Source organism: Phasianus colchicus, chromosome 8 (genome assembly GCF_987193195.1).
Source record: "Phasianus colchicus chromosome 8, bPhaCol1.hap1.1, whole genome shotgun sequence".
Lineage (NCBI taxonomy): Eukaryota > Metazoa > Chordata > Aves > Galliformes > Phasianidae > Phasianus > Phasianus colchicus.
In genome coordinates this window covers 20,821,696-20,838,439 of record NC_143443.1, presented here as the reverse complement: position 1 = coordinate 20,838,439, position 16,744 = coordinate 20,821,696, and the positions used below count along the sequence as shown (strand labels likewise).

General features: G+C 35.7%; 1 protein-coding gene across 2 annotated transcripts in view; it reads left to right on the top strand.

Annotated features, from left to right (window-relative positions):
* PDE6C (phosphodiesterase 6C) overlaps positions 1–15,027 on the top strand; it is a 28,442-nt gene extending 13,415 nt beyond the window's left edge. The window contains exons 12-22 of one of the 2 annotated variants that reach the window (XM_031597749.2): positions 2,466–2,612; positions 2,951–3,058; positions 3,148–3,257; positions 5,822–5,909; positions 7,710–7,810; positions 8,914–9,021; positions 9,305–9,368; positions 10,731–10,805; positions 10,944–11,027; positions 12,042–12,195; positions 14,800–15,027. In XM_031597749.2, coding sequence (XP_031453609.2) covers positions 2,466–2,612; positions 2,951–3,058; positions 3,148–3,257; positions 5,822–5,909; positions 7,710–7,810; positions 8,914–9,021; positions 9,305–9,368; positions 10,731–10,805; positions 10,944–11,027; positions 12,042–12,195; positions 14,800–14,864 — 1,104 coding nt within the window. In that variant the 3' untranslated portion in view covers positions 14,865–15,027. Of the gene's footprint in view, positions 1–2,465; positions 2,613–2,950; positions 3,059–3,147; positions 3,258–5,821; positions 5,910–7,709; positions 7,811–8,913; positions 9,022–9,304; positions 9,369–10,730; positions 10,806–10,943; positions 11,028–12,041; positions 12,196–14,117; positions 14,224–14,799 lie in introns of those variants that run through there. The other variant, XM_090145217.1, reaches the window with a different exon arrangement.
* The last annotated feature ends 1,717 nt before the right edge of the window (positions 15,028–16,744 follow it).

Sequence of the window (16,744 nt, the reverse complement as noted above, 5' to 3'; positions counted from 1 at the left end):
TTCTGCTAAAACAAAAATGAGCCATTTTCCTTCTAGACTGTGCACACTTCTGGCTGCCTTGGTTCTTCAGCCCAGAAGGGGAATGCCTTCTTGAAGCATAAACTCCTTTTGTGCCTACTTACTGCACTTTGTTTTTCCTTGCAGAACAGTCTTGAAGCATACATGGTCTAACTGAAATAAAACCAAAAGGTGTGCTTCAGGAAAGTAATGAAGTTCAACTGTAAATGTATAAATACAGAACCAGACCAAAAAAGAAATATCAGATACATGCAAGATGGTTGACTTCTACTACCAGCCACCACACATTTCCTCCTACTATACCACATTTCCTAATGTAGATCTAGCCATAGGGAACAGATCTCATGAAGCTACTTCTAGTTAATGTATATGCCAGAGTGCAATGGTGTTGAAGTTTCACCGGCTCCCACAGAAAAGATGTTCATGCAGCTTGTATGTTGTGAAACCAAAAAAACATCAATGCACACGGAGTAGCTTCACATACCTGCTAAAGTAAACATCAATAAACTTTACCAAATCTTTCTACTTGTATAGTAACAAGTAATTGGGATAGTGCAGACTTCCAAATGTTATAATATTGTATGAATTTTTAAATTCTAGAAAGCAAGTAGAATGAGTTCTTTCAACACCGTGGTGTCACAAATCAAAAGCTCTAGTATATTCTGTACTGCCAAGGCTACATGCAAGTGCTTTATCCTATTATAAGGCCTGGAATCCCAGATTGCTAATGAGATAAAGCAGGTGTTTCTAGATCTGATGATTCACAAAGTAATGGGTCTTAAAACACCACTGTTACAGGTTTCCTTGTCCTTGACCTCAGATCAGAGTAAATTTAAAGGGAAATTCAACCAAGGGAGAAATAAATGCTGTTCTATAGTTGCTCAGCCTCATTTGTTGAAATACATTGTCCAGGGGCAAATAGATTTAGTTACAATTTTCCTTATCTGTATAATGGAGATCATTTATTGACTGTGTGGTGGAAGGGGGTCACTGTGATCATATAATCTATTTTTGAGTTGTATCAGACTTCCCTGAATTAATTTTTTGGATTGGAGCATATCCTTTCAAATATACTGCTGCTCTCCTTAGATTTTTGGGATATATAAATGAAAATTGCTACAGAACAGTTTGCCAATGTCACTATCACCAGTGAGGCTATTCAATGTGAATCTATAAAATGTATACAAAATAGGCACTTGGAAATTTAGAACAAGCTTCTCAACGTTTTCATCCTCTGAATTTTAGAATTCTTTTCGAAAGCTCTTCACCTCATGAGAGAGCTGACATAAGCTCTGTATCTGCCCTTCTGGGAGAGAAATATCCCTGCATGTCATCCACTCATTTTCCCTTGCATGTGGAGGATAAGATTATGAACTTACACTGTCCACTACTTCTGAAATGTGCTTTCATTTTCATAAGGGAGCACAATTGTTCAGAACAGGCTGTTGTAAATTACAGAAGACAATTGTAATCTACCAGCAACCACAGCAGTAAAAAGCAAAGGACTCTAAGGGATTTGAAGTAAAAGATAACAATTTTGAATTCTACAAGCTTTGTACATTTTAGCCTTGAATTTTTAGTTGGAGATCGTTCAAAAGCAAAGCAGTCAAGAATCTAGGCAGACAAAAAAGTAAGATTACTCACCATTTAGACTATTAATTGTGAATTTTTAAAGTTCTAGGATTTTCCACTGCCAAACAAACCCTACAGGTTTCTCTATTAAGTGTACATAGGTTAATACAGACACAAAGATTGTCATAGGAGACAAGGTATGGCAGACTAATTTGGAGAGTAGGTCATAGAGAAGCAACCACCAGAACGCCAGAGAATAAAAAATGTACAGGAAACTTTGCTTGGCTGTAGGTTCTCCAAGAGAAGACAAGGCTAGTAGTAGATAAGCATGTAAGCAAGCCTTCTGTCATTAAAAAAAAAAGCTGTCATACTTCATTCTACTGTTAAATTAAAACCATGTTTTGTTCTAGGAAGGTTATTTTTTGGTCACTGCTCCATCAGTACTCATAAGTCATAAGATTCAAAAGAAATGGCAACATTTACCAAGAAGAGAAGGGCTTGTTGAATAATTTTGATTGTGAAAGAGAACTGCAACTCTGAGACCAGGCTAGAAGTGGAGAAATCACAAGATTTTATACCAGGAAGGAAGAACCCCAAGACCTGAGATTTCCTCACTGAGGAAATGCTGAGATGGTCCCGACCAATTGTGTTGAAACTAAGGGCAGGAAGAAAAACCATCTGGGCAACATTCTTACCTATCCTCTTGGAAAAGAAGACTAGTATCACCATTGTGTTTCAAAACGTAATACATATTAGGTTTTGAAGATACAGTAAGCATATTGTCCTTATGCAGTGTTCCCAATGAAGTAAGGAAACAGCTTGTTCAACTTTGTACTTGCCATAAAAATCCTTCTGCTTTTGACTCTTCCTAACAGAAAGAAGAATTACCCGATCCCAAAGATTTAGAACTATATGAATTCCGCTTCAGTGACTTTCCTGTTACAGAACATGGCTTGATAACTTGCGGAATACGACTGTTCTTTGAGATAAATGTTGTTGAAAAGTTCAAAGTCCCAGCAGAGGTTTGATTTATTTTGTCGTTTGTATTTCTTTTAATATAGCAGACTGATTGTAGGTTCCTTATTATAAGAGTAAGCCATACTAAAGCATGAGTGGTATGAATAACAACATTCTTAATATTTGCACAATTGTCATAAAGACTTAAATTGATCCTGAACTTACTTGACCTCTTCAAGGAATTAAATCAATATGCATTTACATAATGCATAGTTTAATTATTTTTATTAAAAAAAAAACATATTATTCCAGTAATTTTATGGAACATTCCATTAATTTTATAGAAATTCCATAATTTCATTTCAGTGAACAGCACAGTCTCAACCACTTTTATTCATACTAGGTCCTTACAAGATGGATGTACACAGTTAGGAAAGGTTATCGAGATATCACTTACCACAACTGGAGACATGGCTTCAACGTGGGACAAACAATGTTTACTTTGCTGATGGTAATTTTGCTAATATCAACCTTACATTCATTACTTAGCTTTCCTTTCAAGGAAGGTGCACAGTAATAATTGTTTGTTTTCCTTTACAGACAGGTAGAATAAAGAAATACTACACTGATCTAGAAGCCTTTGCCATGGTTGCTGCTGCTTTCTGCCATGACATTGATCACAGAGGGACCAATAACTTGTATCAAATGAAGTAAGTAAAATTAACAGTTTTGGTAAATACAAATATATGGCTGTGCAGTACTTTGAGTGGCAAGAGGAAGAACAAGTTAACACATGCAAAAATATACTGTAGGTATTCCATGAATATCTAGCATGAAGGGACTTGAAGAAAGACTGAGGGAGCTGAGCTTGTTTAGATTGAAGAAGAGAAGGCTCTAGGGAGACATCACTGCAGCCTTCCATACTTGAAGGAAGCTTGCAAGCAGGAGGGAGACCAACTTTTTACATGATCTGATAATGACAGTACAAGGGGTAATGGCTTTAAACTAAAAGAGGGGAGATTTAGGTTAGTTATTAGGCAGATTTTTATTTTTATTTTTTATTTTTTATTTTTTTTTTAAACTCAGAGGCACTGGCACAGGCTGCCCAGAGAAGCTGTGGATGCCCCATCTCTGGAGGCACATAAAGCCAGGTTGGATCGGATCCTGGGCAGCCAGATCTAGTGAGTGACAACCCTGCCCATGGCAGGAGAGTTGGAATTAGATAATCCTCAAGGTCCCCTCCAACCTAAGCCATTGATTGATATTCATCATACAGAAGATTTCTGCCTCTGAGAATTTGTCATGGCAACTGAAACAATGAGAAACCTCAAAAGCAGAATCTTAGAAGGATCTGCTGGAGTTACAATTCATTTTTAAGATAGTCAGTTGTTTTAACTATCACAAGAAGGAATTTTTAGGATTTTAAAAAGAAAGCATCATCAATCTCTATAGACAATCTAAGCATACGGCAGATGAACTCCTATTACTTATCTGACTGCCTCAGTCAGGAAGCTCCAAAATTAAACTTCAGTGCTCTGTCTTACTACACTGGTGGTAAGTCAAAATTAGCTTCAATAAAAAGAGTAGAAAGTACCTAAATGGAATTTTTTATTTATCTTTCAAGATAGGGTAAAAGCATTTTTCTGGAGAAAGATTCAGGATCTAGAATATGCAAAGGCCAGCTTAGAAAGAGACAGGAATTTAGGTGCATTCTTTTCTCAGTGTTCTACTGGCTGATTCACCTAGCTTTTTTGCTCCCTCCAGTGAGTTTACTGATTGACATAGGTCCTTTCTTGAGATATGATCTCCTCACATTATGTACAGTTCAAAACTATGAGCTTGGTTTCTGCCACAGGGCTCACATACCAGTAAGTTATATACCACAAAGTTAAGCTTTGCAATTCATGTTCCTTTGTGTTCTAAATGTACAAAAAGGCTTATTTGTGATCTTTCCCTTGTTGCTAGTAAATTATCATAATGAAATAATATAAATCCATATTATTTTAAATTTACCTGTTTATTACAGCTTTACAAATCATGGTAGTGCCCACTGTTGAAGAGTGAGCAATCTACTGTTTAGTCTTTTGAGTGATTTGGTAGTTCTTCTGTGTGCTAGCCAGAGAACACAGGATTCTCAGAATGTTGTGTGGGCCAGGAGATTCAAACGATAATTTTCTGAGAGTATTATTTCCACTAACTGCATCTCCAGAATGATTCATCCTCCTCCTCTGTCCCTGGACACACTCAGCCCAGGAGAGGAGTTTCAGACCACATGCTGGAGCAGTGACGTTAGGGGATTTTCTGATTATTCTCTGGGATTCTCCAGGTGACGTAGGAGAGAGAGTATGACAGATGCTGATTCTTATTCAGCTGACTGCCTCTCATCCAAATAAGTTTAAGGGGTTTTTAAATCTTCCTAGTATGGTCTTCCCTAGCTGAAAGCCCTCTACTTGAGGTCATACACAGTAAAGCTATTTATAAAACCCATCAGCTTTAGCACTACAGCCTGGAAGTTGACCTCATCTGCAAAGGCAGAAAACACAGGGAGCCTATACCAATACACCTTGGTATAACTCAGGAAACAATTTTTTAGCCAAGGGAAGAAAGGAGGAAAATACACTTCTCAACATGGAGAACAACCTGGAGCATAGATAGGATATTTCTCCCTTCCTCCCACTGCTGTAGTCTGAACCAGAATTACCTTGAAGATTAGCCCAAGGTCAGTGGGATTCTTTGAGCTCTGTGATAAGACTAAACACATCTGAGCAATCAGGACTTGCACAGTTCATAAATCAGTGATTCTGGGAGAAGGGAGGAGCCAAAGGGATAAAGGAATTAAATTCCATTATATTGTTACTTCAGATTCAACATACATTAAGTTAAAATCAAAGGGGACATGCTCCACAGTAATTACAGATAAAAGTCACGCCACACAATAAATACTAAACAATGGCTTAAGATTATTTTTAAAATATGCAGAAATCACATAGATTAAACAAACAGCAGAATGGAATATATAAGATTAAATAGAGAGGTTTTCAAAAGTACAGCTGATTTTCAGCAGGCACTGAAATCTCTAATATCTGTCTTTACCATCGCAAGAGCAAAGACAAAAAAACATACTTCTTGCTCTGCCTCATACTAGTGTGTAAGAGATATTTTAAGCTACTGAATAAGCAGATCAATAGCAGAAGTATTTTAATCCCAAAAATCTGAATTCTGAATCACAAATATTGCCTCAAAATACTATAAGCAATTATATCTTTTTTAACAGATCAGCTGCTCCACTAGCAAAGCTTCACGGCTCTTCCATTTTAGAAAGACATCACCTGGAATACAGTAAAACCCTACTGCAAGATGAGGTATGTTTGCATGAATCTTCTACTTACAGCAATCAACACAAAAGATCCAAATAAATCACAAATTGTTTACAGGCCTTATTCATTTCTCTAATTCCAGATTAAGAAATTATGCTCAAATTCAGGAGTTTAAACCAAATTCTTACTCACTGTCCACTTTTAGAGAAAAGCAGCTTGTCCTGTAGGCCTCACTCACATGCCTCTCACAAACAGCTGAAGTTGGAGTAGAAAACACAAGGTACTATAATTAAACAGCTGCACCTGTGTTAGGTCTGAGTTTAGTTGCTGGCTCTGGCAGGGAGGAACAAATGGATGGAGCTCCTGTTTACGGAGGGTGTCCTCACCCCCAGACCAGGCCCTCCCCCCACCCCATCTCTTTAAAACAGGTCAGGCAGCATCACGGCTCTGTGGCAGTTCCTACTGCAGATCTCTCTTGAAATAGGCAGATGCTTTCTCCTTTCCCTTCTGCCACCCTCAGGTGGTTTTCCCCTTTTTTGCTGCCACAGTTCAGAGTTCTGCTCCACTCTGTGGGTGGGCACAGGCGTTCCCACAGGGCAACAGCGGCGCCATGTTGCTCCCCTCAGGCTCAACAAAATGTCGGCCCTGCAGAGCCCTGTACCTCCTGCATGGGACAGCCGTTCCTCCCTCAGCAGTGCCTGGCTCTGCCCTAGCTAAAAGCAAAAAGTCTATTTAAAACTATTTACTATATATTTTTTTCAGGGAAATAATAATGAAAATATATAACTGTGTAGACCTGAAATCTTGAGGATCTTCCATCCCACTTGTTTGCAGCAAGCACTATAGAAGGCACTCACTTCTATGTCTGAGAAAAACATCCACAAAACAGATCTGTTACTTTAAAATAATAATAATATAAATTACCTTTATTGATGGAGATGGTGCACTTTTTCAATTGTGAGATACGGGGAACAACCATTGATTTTTGATTGTTAGGATTTTGAAGGTGCTGAACAGGGGGACCACAATGCCCATGTTCTCCTCAGTTAAGAAAAGAAGGGAAACCGGGGTGTGGTGCTTCCATTCCCTTTGCTTGGGAAAAAGGACACTGCACTTTGCAGAAGCAGGGCCTGAGTAACACCACAGGCAATTGTGCAGAGCCAGGCTAACAGGAAGAAGAGGTCTAGAAAAACTCTCAGATCCACGGATGTGACTGGCAAAGAAACAAGACAAAGCAGCCATTTCTTGATGCATTATATAGAATATGGGTGATTTTATTTGATTTTAATTTAAATATAACAATAGCAGTCCAAGTCAATATGAATTTAGTTATTTGTGCAGCCTCTGGAGGCAGCAGTTTGGATCTCCCTACACAGTATTTAGCCATTTATTTAGATCCCATCCAACCTTAACGATTCCATGCAGTCCCAATCTGACTCCTTCTAGTTCTCTCTCCCAGCTTCTGTGCCAGCTGATCCCGCTTTTCTTTTTCCAAAAACATTTTTCACTTTTCCATCTTTCCTCTTAAAAGGTGGTAAAGATTTGGTTAGTATATATGACATGGTTGTGAAAAATATACACCAGGATGTGCATATTTGTATCTCAGTCTCAGACATTTCTGCAGCTGTAACTGACAGATAAATAACAGTATTTAAAAGCTTAAAAACTACTTTTGAATGAGGGCCACCTCTGAAGAACTTTTCATTTCTTGTGTTATTTTGATTTAGAGCGTATAGTCGACCATACATACAGTTTTGGTATACTGTCCTATCGGGCAGCCTATAGAGTACAAAGCAAAGACAGTTTTATAAGAGGAATTGAATTCGTAAACTTTCCATCTTGCAGAGTTTAAACATCTTCCAGAACCTAAATAAGCGCCAGTTTGAAACCGTTCTACACTTATTTGAAGTTGCAATAATAGCAACTGACTTGGCTTTGTATTTCAAGTAAGTACTAAATTCTGTGTAACTTCCTACTGAAAAAATGTCAGTCCTATGCTATTTACAGCTGTAGTTTTTGTTATATGCAGAGTACAGACCAGTATTTTAAACTGCTTTTAATAAGTCTAATTCTCATTAAAAAAAAAAAAACAACAACAACCAAGACATTCTTATTTTCATTATAATCTTTCAAATTTCAAAGTGTGTCTATAATACTTTGTATACATCTAGTAGGTAATTCAAATGTGCATTAAGTTACAGCAGATATATTTCAGAATTGTAAATTTTGTAGCCTAATGATAAAATTGTCTGCATGTGTGATATTTAGTGTACCATACTGCGATTACTCTTATTGAACAGGAGCATGCTTATGAAAAAGAAATTGAGATTCTGGGTTAAAAACAGACATCAACTGATCCCAGTGCTAAATATGCCAAAGACCTCAAATAAAAAAATATCCACCCAACTTTACTATCATAACATGTTTTTGTAAAGGTTATTGAGACTATTGTTTGTTTGTTGGTCCAGATGTCTCATGAGTGGGATGCTTTAAAGCTAGGAGCCTGGAAACAATTCAGTAAGATGTTCAGTGGCCATTACTAAATTTCAATGAAAACTTATCTCATTATTTCTTACATTTGAAATGCAAACTAAAAGATTCATTAAGCAGTAAAAAGACAGATTTTTCAGAGTACTTCTCAGTCAAGGATTTTTTAGAATATTTGAGGAGACAGTTGTTAGTATTTGCTTCTCTTTTCATGTTTAATTACATAGCTGAAGGGAATGTAATGAAATGCTGGAAGGAATGAAGGAAAACATAATAGTAAAGAAACATTTAATGTCACTTTGAACAGTTTAATATGCAGAGTCAGGAAACTTGTTATTGGATCTTTGAAATAGTGCTTCATACATCAGGGGTATACAGCAAAATATAAATGTGTTAGGTTAAATGGAAACTTAGAGATCAGGGGGAAGAAGGTGTCAGTTTGAGACTACTATGACTAGGATGCAACTTTGGAAAAGCATGTATACGAGAAATATGGGATTTGTTTTCTGTTTTATTCATAATGCAGGATTTTTGTTTATGGTTTATCTGTATGTTTTCACAGGAAAAGGACTATGTTTCAAAAGATTGTGGATGCAATTGAAAAAATGGAAACAGAAGAGGAGGCAATTAAATATATATCTATTGACCCAACCAAAAAGGAAGTCATCATGTAGGTGGTTAATATCTTGCTTTTTATTCAATCAGTTAACTACAAACAGATTTCAAAAGTATTTGGGCAAGTTATGCAAGTTGAGATTTGTTGTTATCATCTGATGATGAGCATAACCATGATTTTAAATAAGTCTTCTCAAAAAGTTATCTAATTGCATCTTATTTATCTAAATAGCTTAAAATATGGAACTTTTGCTGGTGGCTTTTTTTGTTGCTGTTGTGGCTTTTTTTTTTTTTTTCCCTTTCGTCATTCTAATTATTTTTACCCCTTGCTTTCAAAGGGCTATGATGATGACCGGATGTGACTTGTCTGCTATAACCAAGCCTTGGGAGGTGCAAAGTAAGGTAAGTACTTTTCAACCGATAATCCTGCATTTGCTATGTTTTGTTGCCCACTTGTGCCCAATGTCATGAAAAAACAAACAAACAAAAAAACCCAAACACAATACTTATTATAATTTGATAGATATATAACTATTTGCACCCAACTGCCTTTCTAAAAATCAAGCTCGGTGCTTCTATCACTGAGAGTACAAGGGCTATATCCCCTTTTTTACTTGTCATTCAGCTAAAACTGCCCTCCCCAAATCTGTCAGCTGTTCTAGCTGTCCTTAAATGTTACTTACACTATATTAGTGTAATCCAACTTCTGCTATTTTTCAGGTATTTCTAAGGTACAGATTTCACAACAGAAAAAAACTGAATTAAATGCACCTATTCTGTAGATCTTGGTGCTTCAAAGTAGCTTAATCATGCTAAGAATAAATTCAGTAATAAAATGTGACACTGCCTTGCAGTTAAGTACTTCAAATACTTCAGTACTTACTGACCATCACGCTCAAATTCATCCATTAATTTTACAGGTATAGGTTTTAGCAATGCATAATCAAAACACAAGATGGTTGTGGAGTCTTCTAAGTAATTTCTAAGGAGGAAACATTTTACTCAGAGGGTGGTGAGTTACTGGAACAGACTGTCTAGGAAAGCTGTGGATGCCCCATCAATGGAGATGTTCAAGGCCAGGTTGGATGGGGCCCTGGGCAGCCTGATCTAGTGGGTGGCAACCCTGCCAATGGAAGGGGGTTTGGAATTGGATGGGCTTTAAGGTCCCTTCCAACCCAAGCCATTCAATGATTCCAAGATTTTATGCATCACAGGAACAGATTCTGTTGCATTGCTAATATTGTCATGGTACTGCTGATGATGGTAATCATGAAAAACATGGAATCATAGATTGACTTGGGTTTGTCCCTTAAAGATCATCTAATTTCAACTCCCAAATCTATCTTTTAGATAGTCTGTGCCAGCATGTAAAAATAGAAGATAATCATTTGCTGGAGAAAGCCTTAAATACACCAGAAAGTGTTTACAATTCCTAACAGAAGTGCTCAACTCTCTCAAGGATTAAATGGTAGAATTCTATTGTCTTTGACTAAAACTCTCTATTTCTGGAGAACTTTTTAAGCTACTCAGTAATAAAACAGCTAGCAAGAAACAAATCCTCTTCTGTGGATGTGAAGTTAGTAATAATAGCTTAGTGGTAAATCGACAGTATGTTTATTTAAACAGTAATATGCCAGTTCTGAGACAATCAACGTTATTATTATTTCTTTTTCTGGAAAGCCTTGTTCTTACCTTTCTTCATTTATTTATTCATTCAGATCTACATTTTATGGCATACATTTCCTTTGAATTATGATTTTTCAGGTTGCCCTCATGGTTGCAAATGAATTTTGGGAGCAAGGTGACCTGGAACGAACTGTACTACAGCAACAACCAATTGTAAGTACTAAATAATTCAACTGTGTTAAGCAATATTGTCTATTATTTAAATACTGAATAGATAACAATGATTATTAGTTCATTATAACCAAAAAGCATGATCTCTGCATGATCTAAATTACTGCTATTCTGTTCTAGCCCATGATGGACAGAAACAAAGGTGATGAACTACCTAAGCTCCAAGTTGGTTTCATAGATTTTGTGTGCACTTTTGTGTACAAGGTAAGAACATTTCTTCTAGTTTGTTTTCCCACTGAATTTTAGACAGTTGCAGGATTCTTATTTATTGGGTAAACCGCTATCACTACCACATTTTTTCAGTCTTTTAGATTTAGAAGAATTGCTCTCACAAAGCACATTCAAGACATGGTTACCAACAGAAGATCTCAATGCAACTGGAGGGCACTAAGTTATTGCTACTACCTTCCTTGAAAGACTGAATTAGAAAGCCCACTCTGGTTCTTTAAAGTCCTACTTAATATAAACACATGACATGTAGATGGTTAGAGAAATCAGTTAATGGCACACCTAAAGGAACAGAAAATTCACAATGTTCTGTAAGGAGAGCCACCGCATATTTTCTGGAAAGCACTTCAATGCCAACTTCCTTAATCTCCATTTAGCCTTTAACATTATCTCAAAATGTTACACAAAAAAGTATCATGCAATATTTCAGCATAATTAGGTACATCCTAATCTGCCTAGAATATACTACAAAATACTAGACTTTTTCTATATCCTGATATTGATAAACATATCAGGAAATATCAAGTATCAAAGTTATAATTTTATTATATCAACCAGACTTTCAAATGTGAATTAGGGAAGATACTAAAATGTGCAGCATATAACTCAGATATATTCTAACAGTATGTGTGCAATATGGCATTATTATCCCAACACAATCTTTTCAATAATATGCCACCACTGCTTGGCCAAAAACACGCTCACAAACATGCACTGGCAGATAGTGGCATTATTATAAAACATCTTTTCAATTCTATAGAAAACCAGCTAACAGAAATGGAACGAGTAGTTGCAAAACAAACAAACAAACAAGTCAAAACCACAAACTATCATTTAAACTTAATTCATACAGCATACAGAAATAATTATTTTTAATAGAAAAATTAAAGCAAATGCTTTCTCCGCAAAGCAGCATTTCCAGAAATTCATACTTTACAAATCAACAGTGTTTTCACATTTCTAATTCATTACATTCAATTGCTTGCATAGGAATTCTCAAGATTTCACAAGGAAATTACACCCATGTTTGATGGTCTTCAAAACAACAGGGTTGAATGGAAAACAAGAGCTGATGAATATGAAGAAAAGATGAAAATTATTGAAGAACAGAAAAAAAAGGAAGAAGAAGCAGCTGCCAAAAAAGGTTAAATAACTTCTAATTTTTTCATTCATATATTCAGATAGGCAGTTCTTCTCTCTGTAATTCACACATATGGTAAACTTTACAATATTCTTTACACTAACATTATTTGAGTTATGAATTAGCCAGATTAGCTTTGTCTTTAGTTGGAAGAGGAGTTACCTTTCAAAATTACACAAATCCAATACACTGACATTATTTTCTAAGCTGTACAATCACAGAAAACACAACCATCACAGAAGTGAAGTGAATGCAATATTTATTTTGTCCTAAGACATAAAACTGAACATAATTAACCACCTCTATTTATCTGTGAATGCTACAATCATCTGAAATATGAGTTGTATCAAAATTCTGCATAGTATCAGCTTTCAAATGTATTCTGGTGCTTTGTTTAAGCTGAAAATAAAAATACAAGGATAGGAGATGAGAATGGAGTATGCATTTGGAACAACACAAGCCCCACTACTCTTCCAAATGTGAGATAAAGCTTTTGGCTCTAGTTTCTTACTATCAGTTTCTTGGCTAAAATGTGTTCTCTCTTGTATAGTACAAATCTATCGCTAATCTTTCTAAGACCTAAAATTGAAAGTATGGTTTTGCATATGATGACCCAAATGACAATCCAAGTTTTATATAAACTGAAAACCTCAAGTGTAACTCAAATGTAAGAGTGAATTAATTTTTTTTTTATTCTGTATTGCATTTCAAACATCAGCTTTGCTAATCAGCTGAAATGAAAAGATTCAGAGATTAAACGAAAAATGTGATTTTTATAGAATGATTTATTGTCAGCTAGTTTAAAAAAAAAAGTTTATTCTAATAGTGAATTTTACATCTTTAAAACATAAAGCAGTATACAATAATTTATTTGTTAATCATTGTCTGTGGGAAATAGGTGAGTATTCTCCAGTTTTCACATTAAAAGAGAGGTTATTCAAGGCTACGTATCAAGTTACTGTCAGAATCTGAAGTATAACTGAAAAATAATTAGCTCATGAAATCAGTGCTACTAGGCTAAAATTCAAACAAACATTGTTGCACCACTTACAGTTTCAGAGGAATTAGGCCCACCTCATTCTGTCCCAAATTTATTTTAAAATACACTCTTTTTTTTTGGCCAATAAATCTCATCATCTGCTCAACAACTAGCTGGTTCTGAATAAGAACACTGGAACATAAGCATCTGAATTTTGCAGAAGTGCCAACAAAAACCAAAGTACCCCAGGACCTGCACAGAAACCTCCTTACATATTTGCATTTTTTGCAAAGGGAATAGTTACCAAAATCTTATCCTATGCCCTTAAGCATAAAGTTCTTCTGAGCTAAAAATAAAATAATGATTTACAAACTTAGGACTTCGACTCCCACTACTTCCACTTGCTATCTTGCATCATTGGGGTTCTGGAGTCCCTTCCATCACTGATTTAGAGAAATAAGTATTTTCCCACAAGGCACCTCACATAGGCTAACATGGACAGACTGATTTACAGGAGCTAAGGATCTGGACTTCTTTGCTTATCATAATTGGCATCAAAAAAGTGTAAGTGAATTATTTTGTCTCTTTTTAAATGTGCACTGGAATGAGACCATGCATATTTGTGAAGCACAGATCTGACACTGTCAAAATCAAGGCCATGTAAATATATGCCTTTGTTAAAGAGTCAGTTCATACAAACAGTAATATGATGCATGCTGAACCACGGTCATCTCTAGATCACACTGACCTGGCTATTCTGAGCCATTCAGTAGGCAGAAAACAAAATAAACATATTTGCTGAACCACTACAGTGGAAAGTTCAGAACAGAAAGCAGAATACAGTATTGAACTATGAAAATGAAATACATATTTAGTAACGTAGTGTTGATTATATCCACAAATTACAGAGGGTAGGACACTGATTATGTGACATGTTTCAATGCAGGTGGAAAGGGTCGAAAATGACCTAAGTAACATGGTGATCCACAGCTTTCAAATGTAAGTTTTAATTCTAATATTGGTATCTTACCTTAAATGAATCTGGAAACGCAATTTATTACATTGAAACAACCTTAACTATGACCAATAAACATCTGTGGAATCATTTGAGAGAGACGTTAACAGAATCAGTTGCTATAAAGTATTAAAAAACAGTCTCTCTGTCTTAATTGGTTGTTACCAAGGGATTCATGCAGGGTTGGATAAGAGTGTATACAACGAGGTCAAATTAAAGCTTTTGTATCATCTTCTTCAAAAATAGTTTCCAAGATGATATTAATTGAAGGCTTTTTTTTTTCTTTAGCATGGCTTGCATACCTCAGTTTTGAATGTGTGGGACAGACTTACATAAAGTACTGAAACTTTCCAGTAAGAGTGGTTCAGTGTGTTTGATCCATTGAGAAATGTTGGTATCAATCGCTACATCATATATGTATAGGTGTATATATAACATGTATAGTTGCTACATGCTCCAATTTCCCAAACAAGTAGTGAAAACATGTTCCATTTTCAGAAAGTCAAACATACATAATGTCCTTATCACAAAAGCAATGCTTTTAAAATAAGAAGTTAAAGCAACTGAAAGTAACAGAAAGTACTCACTTTACTTTTCTTTTCTGTTTTTTTAGCTGAAAATGCAGCTGGAGGTGGAAGTGGAGAGGATGGAAAATCCAAAACATGTATAATTTTGTAATTCTTTATCTCAAAGACATTGTTTCTGCTACAGAAAAGACATCTAGAAAGAACTTCAAGGAGCCCAGTGGATTTCTGCTTCGCATAGAATAGTCTAGATTAATCTCTTAACAATCCTCTTAAACACTTGCCATTTGTTGGAAATAATTTTTACTGGAATAAAAGAAACAGTTATAATTAAAAACTGAAAAAGCAAAAGACAGAAGAAAAAATAAGCAATGGTGCAAAATACATAAATGTGCACTCTAGAACTTTTTCACGTCACTCAATTTATATACAGTATTTTTATTAAAATAACTTCTGCACACTGTCCAGAAAAAAAAAAAAATTGATAGATCTTATATGAAATTACTGAATGAAATCTAACATGTACAATTCTATCAAAAAAAAAAAATATCTGTTTTAATAACTTGTATATTTAGATTTTTATATTACGTGTATTTACTTAATCTGGAATTCTGTCCTCTTCCATCATACTTCATACTAAGTACAGTTTTGGGGCAAATGTTTCCTTTACTTTAGGAGACCTAAACACAATTCCCTGTCTTGTATCCATAAAAAGCAGGTCCATGATGCAGACTTTTTTTTAAAACTACCATGGATAAATCTGCAAATTACAGTCATCACTTGGAGAAGCCACTCCTTTACCCACATCTCTGCCCACAGTTCTCAAACTGAGTACTTTTTATTTTACAAATCTAAAAAGATACACTACAAACACTGTGTATTTATGTAGCTACATCTACAGCAATGCTCCTTCTTTAAAATGCAGTAAAACGAACAGAATTTTCTAGTGTCTGAAAACCAATGAATGGCACGAATTCATTCTGGGGAGGCAGAGAATAGCGTAAGTAGAACACATCAAAATTCACATTTCCACAACTAAGATAGACTGCACACAAATTAGCCCTTCGTAAACAACAGTCTCCCTACAAAAACCATCAGCTGTTAAAGCATGACAGAGATCACTCCATTCCTTCTATTCGGGTCCCATGAAGTCACCTCCTACTGCAGATGAAGGAATGAAAATAGCTACTATATCACACATGTATCTGAACATTCAGTGGAACCAATTCCAAACCTAAGAGAACCTAGAGGTCAGAAATGACTCCTGTAACAAACAAGTTTTGCAAGGAGATCCAATCCTAACACTTTTCTCCCCACTTTAAACAAAGCAGAATCATACACTTTCATTTTTTTCCTCTGAAGAGCCCTCAGCATCAAGGGAGGACTGAAAAATTAATTATATTATATACCTTTCTAAGAATGCTGTTAAGATAGATACATGCATTTGACTCAAAAGGAATCCACACAGTTTCCCACTTATTATGTCCTTCTTTACAAATGGGCCAAGTATTTTATGCAAACTTGGTTATGACATAAAACTGGATATCGTGTATTATTTTCTGTATTACATGTAGATACAAAAGAAAGCTATTCCTAAGTTGTTTCATCATGTAACTTTATTCATACTGTATTAAATGATGTATTTAATATGTATTCTGTACCATTTTATAAACATAGCTCAAAGCAGAGCTAGTTAACCCAGAACACACACCTAATATACAACACTTACAGCAACACATTCATCAAAAGCCCGTTAAGGCAAGTTGCACACATGTAAGCAGATTGCTGCAGATTGGATTTGGCTCTCAACCAAGCTTGCAAGATGACAGAGAATTAACCTTTAAATCCACCTTCTTACCTAAAGAAGCCTTCATGCAAGGCTACATTTATTTGTTGCTCAAGGGCACCCTAAATATGTCCTTGTACTGTCATCTATTATGTAAGTACAAACTGCTTAAAATGTAATTATGTTAAGAAATACTTGTAAATAAAGCTCTCTACTCACTGAGTACATGTAAAATATTCACAATTACA